We start from the raw sequence: 4094 nt of genomic DNA on the forward strand, positions 1-4094 counted from the left end.
AAGAACTAATTAATTCATCTGAAACGGAACCAGTTCAGTTCAGGACCGTTCGTGTTCAAAGTTCCCAAACTAAAACCTCTGAGCCACCAGGAGGCGCCAGAGCTGCAAGTTCTGCCTCATTTCAGGAAAATTAAAATGCATCTTTATCTGAAGTTCTCAGATTTATTACATCTGTAATACGACGGATTATTAGATCCACGTTATGAAAATAAAAATAAAATTACAATAAATTCAAAATAAAACTAGAATAAAGTCGTAGGATTATTTCTCAGATTTGTTATGAAAAAGTCATAAAATAGGTTACCTTTATTCTCATTTATATTTTTTTAATTTGTATTTTTTTCTAAGTGTGGCCCTAACACTCTGTCGTACTTGAAAAAATAAAACCTTGTTATAAATAATAAACTTTAAAGTTTAACTTTGGCTAACGCTGTTAGCCGCCGCTGACGGAACGACTGGAATAATTGATGAGCTGCCAATAATTTCATTAACCAGAATTAGATCTACAACCAATTAGATGTTTAAAATACCACAATTTACATTTAACTTTATATTTTGGTCCTTCTGATGATGTAATTTTCAAATATTAAATGATTTCATCAGATTCTTGAGTCGCCTTTTAACAAATACTTTTTCACTCTTGAGTAAAATATGTTGAAGTATTTCTACTCTAACTTCAGTGCAACATTTGGTTCCTGTTCCCATCCGAATATTTCAATATTTTCTAATTATTTTCCACCAAATTTCACCAATAAACTGATAAATTTATGGCAGGTAAAACGGTTCAGGTCCTCCAGGTAAGGAGTGTTTACTGTCCTCTGATTGGTCAGCTGCTAACCAATCCAGTGGATTTATTGACGGATTAACCGTCCAAACCAAAGGTTGCTCAATCTGTGGTTCAGTTGCCAAGAAGAGGACGAAGCTCAAAGTGTTTGGGTCGGCCATGCAGGACTACAGGAGCTACAACCAACATGCAGCAACACTTTACCTGAGGGACAAAGTCCTGCAGGTCCATCTAGAGACAGGAGACGGACAGATTCAGAGCAGGACAGGGGGACAAGGTCAGAGGGCGTCGCTACAGCAACAGTCAGTGTCACCTCATTCATACTGTCAACTAAATTTACACTAACAGGACAGTTATCTACTTATGCTAACAGCTAAATAACTGTTAGCATCTTAGCTGTTAGCAAAAACAAAAACACTGAAAATGTTGAAAAACCAGCAGTAGTTTAGTGGATGGATTGTTTTAAAGGTTTATTCTGTCAGTTCATCTCCTCTATAGTTTCTATAGGCAACTTTAATGTTTCTTTTTACATAAAATGATTATAAAATATGAATTTAAAGCTTCCATATTTGTCGGGATGTTAATATTGGCTGCGCTACACAATGTCTACCAGCAGGAGGCGCCTCTGGAGCATCGCTGCTCTCATGTCGTTTTAACAGAAACTCAGATTTTCCTGAACTTTTGGCTCTAAAATCCATTTTTGTCAGTGAGGAGGTCAGATTCTGGCTGTGAGGAAGAGGAATGTGTGTTTCAGGGTCTGGACAGATTTAAATCAGACATCTGGAGCTGAATGAAGGACTCACCACAGCATCAATGTCTCTGGGACTTACAATTCGCTCCAGCACCTTGTAGTCGTCAGGAGACATGGGCATCATGTTGTCCTGCAGTCTGGACGGGTGTCTGACCAACAACAAAGCTGTTAGTCCATTTTTATCACATTTCAGACTGAAAACATCACTTTATAAAACGACAAACTGTCAAAAAAGAAAATATTTGATTCTAAATCACAAAGAAAACATTTTAACTGCACCCAAACTTTCTTTAAATCAAAAAATAACTTTTTGAAATGTCAAAATGCGCAGCTACGTCATAAATGAAAGGAAAAGAACAACAAAGTAGGAAACCTGCAGCAAGGCGGCAAAGTTTCTGTTGTAAAGTAACTTAATTGACCCCAGAACCATTCTGGGGTCAGAACGACTGGTTCCTCTCCTCCTTCATCAGAAACATGGCTGAATGACAACAATGAAGCAAACGTACTAAATGAATCAGCGCCTCCTACGTGTAATTCTTTAAGTGAGAACAGAAAACACAAAAAACCAGAACCAAACGAGGAGAAGCAGCATTCAGTTTCTATGCACCACAAATTTGGAACCAACTTCCAGAAAACTGTAAAACAGCTGAAACACTGAGAGCCTTTAAATCTGAACTCTGAACCCACCTGTTTAGAGTTGCTTTTGGCTACATTAGGGTTAGAGTCCCTCGAGTAAAACGGGGTTTAGAGTCTCAGCTAAACGGCGTTTAACTAAAATCCTAAAAGGGGTGAAGGTTTTAATGTTATCTTGTTTAATCTTTTTTTTTTAAATCTCTTTCTCTTTCTAACTGTTTATTCATTGTCACATGCTGTTTTTTTATTATGTAAAGCACTTTGAAATGCCTTGCTGCTGAAATGTGCTATACAAATAAAATTGTATTGATTGATTGATTAGTGCTTCAGTTACTAAAAGTAACAAAGTAAAAAGCTACAAGATAAAAATAAATGGTTTGTTTTAAATGATTCTTTTAGATTTTCAGTTATTGAAATATGTAAAAGCTTCTTACTAAAACGTTAATCTCTCTCTTTATGGTAAAACCTCTGATCTTACACTTCAGAGACGGAGATGAGCTCCGTCTTCATGTAGCCGTGGACCTCCTGGACGTCCGTGTCCATCGGCTCTGGAGCTGCAACAGAACCAGAACATTAACGGGTCCGATTGGGTCTTTCCAAGCGGTGGGATGAATCGGCGCAGCTCTCACTCTCTGAGGGTTTGGGGTAGTACTTCCCGAAGGCCTTGTCCTTGGGGACGTCGGGGTAGAGGAAGCGCAGCGGGTTCTCCGGGATGTTCTCCACGGCCATCACCTTGTAGGTGCGGATGATGTCGGGCAGCGACACGGCCGACAGCTCCTTCTTGGTGTACGGCTCCACCGAGTGATAGACGGGCTTATCTGGAAAAACAGAAACACGTTACAGCTGCAGCTTGTGCTCCAATGGGGGCCCGGCAGAGTCCTTTCACAATAAAAGCCCGGCCTGCGTTACCGTGGACGTCGTGCTCGATCCAGGTGAAGGTGATGGCGCCCTCCTTGCTGCTCTCGCTGAACCTCAGCAGGAACGTCCCGGGACATTTGTTACTCAGCAGCGCCTTCTCCCTCTCCTTGCTGATGAAGCCCATGATGCAGCTGCACGCAGGACCAGACTGTAACCACGGAAACGCAGCAGCAGCAGCAGCACCGACGGTGCTTCCGGCGGCGCTTACCCGTCGTTCCACAGCGACAGCAGGTGTCTCTTGATCAGGTCCAGGATTCCTTCGATCCACAGCCAGAAGGGGAACGATTTCTCATTGGCGCTCTGCTGCAGAGACGACAAACACATGAACCAGATCCGCCCGGCAACGACCCCGACGACGACCCCGGAGGCTCACCTTGCAGAACTTGGTCCAGGGAATCGTCCCGTCTGGATTCCTCTGAGCTTTTGCTCCTGCCAACAAAACAATCATGTTAAACATCAGAACCAGAAACCCGATAATCTGGTCGGAACCTGAGACTTTTCACATAGTTTGGAGATTAAAGTCTAGAAATCTGGAAATAATCCAGAGAAAAACCAGGAAGAAATAAAATCTGAACACATAAAAATATCAAGTTAATTCAGGACGAAAGAAGGAAAAATTAAAGAAAAATGAAGTGAGAATAAACCCAAGATCTGGTTCTGTTCTGGTTCTGACCCAGCAGCTTGTCGGCCAGCATGTTGAGCTGCTCCTGGTTCAGGCCTCTCTTGGTGACGGAGGAGAACTGCCAGCTCAGCACCTCGGACAGCTGGGACCACTTGGCGGACGGCGGCGACAGGAAGAACTTGAGGTTCTGTTGGACAGAGCAGGTCGTTAGCATCGGATTGGCGCCGAGGAGGAAGAGGAGGACGAAGAGCGGGGCTTACTCTGGGTTCTGTGGTCAGCATGTTGTACCAGAGGATGGAGGCCCAGCCGCTGGGCAGCTGGCAGACGTTGGAGATGACGACGAGGGGCAGAGCCATGGCCTGGAACACACACAGGGTTCAGTTCTA

General features: G+C 43.0%; 1 protein-coding gene across 1 annotated transcript in view; it reads right to left on the bottom strand.

Moving 5' to 3' along the window:
• Positions 1-11: 11 nt before the first annotated feature.
• Positions 12-4094, bottom strand: part of stat1a (signal transducer and activator of transcription 1a) — a 9160-nt gene continuing 5077 nt past the window's right edge. The window contains exons 14-22 of the mRNA XM_016665665.1: positions 3969-4083; positions 3760-3895; positions 3460-3515; positions 3295-3389; positions 3078-3217; positions 2798-2986; positions 2647-2722; positions 1588-1684; positions 12-1015 (exon numbers count right to left, since the gene is read on the bottom strand). Of these exons, the coding sequence (XP_016521151.1) occupies positions 899-1015; positions 1588-1684; positions 2647-2722; positions 2798-2986; positions 3078-3217; positions 3295-3389; positions 3460-3515; positions 3760-3895; positions 3969-4083 (1021 nt within the window). The 3' untranslated portion in view covers positions 12-898. The remainder of the gene's footprint in view (positions 1016-1587; positions 1685-2646; positions 2723-2797; positions 2987-3077; positions 3218-3294; positions 3390-3459; positions 3516-3759; positions 3896-3968; positions 4084-4094) is intronic.

This window comes from Poecilia formosa, unplaced genomic scaffold (genome assembly GCF_000485575.1).
Source record: "Poecilia formosa unplaced genomic scaffold, Poecilia_formosa-5.1.2 Scaffold606, whole genome shotgun sequence".
Taxonomy (NCBI): Eukaryota; Metazoa; Chordata; class Actinopteri; order Cyprinodontiformes; family Poeciliidae; genus Poecilia; species Poecilia formosa.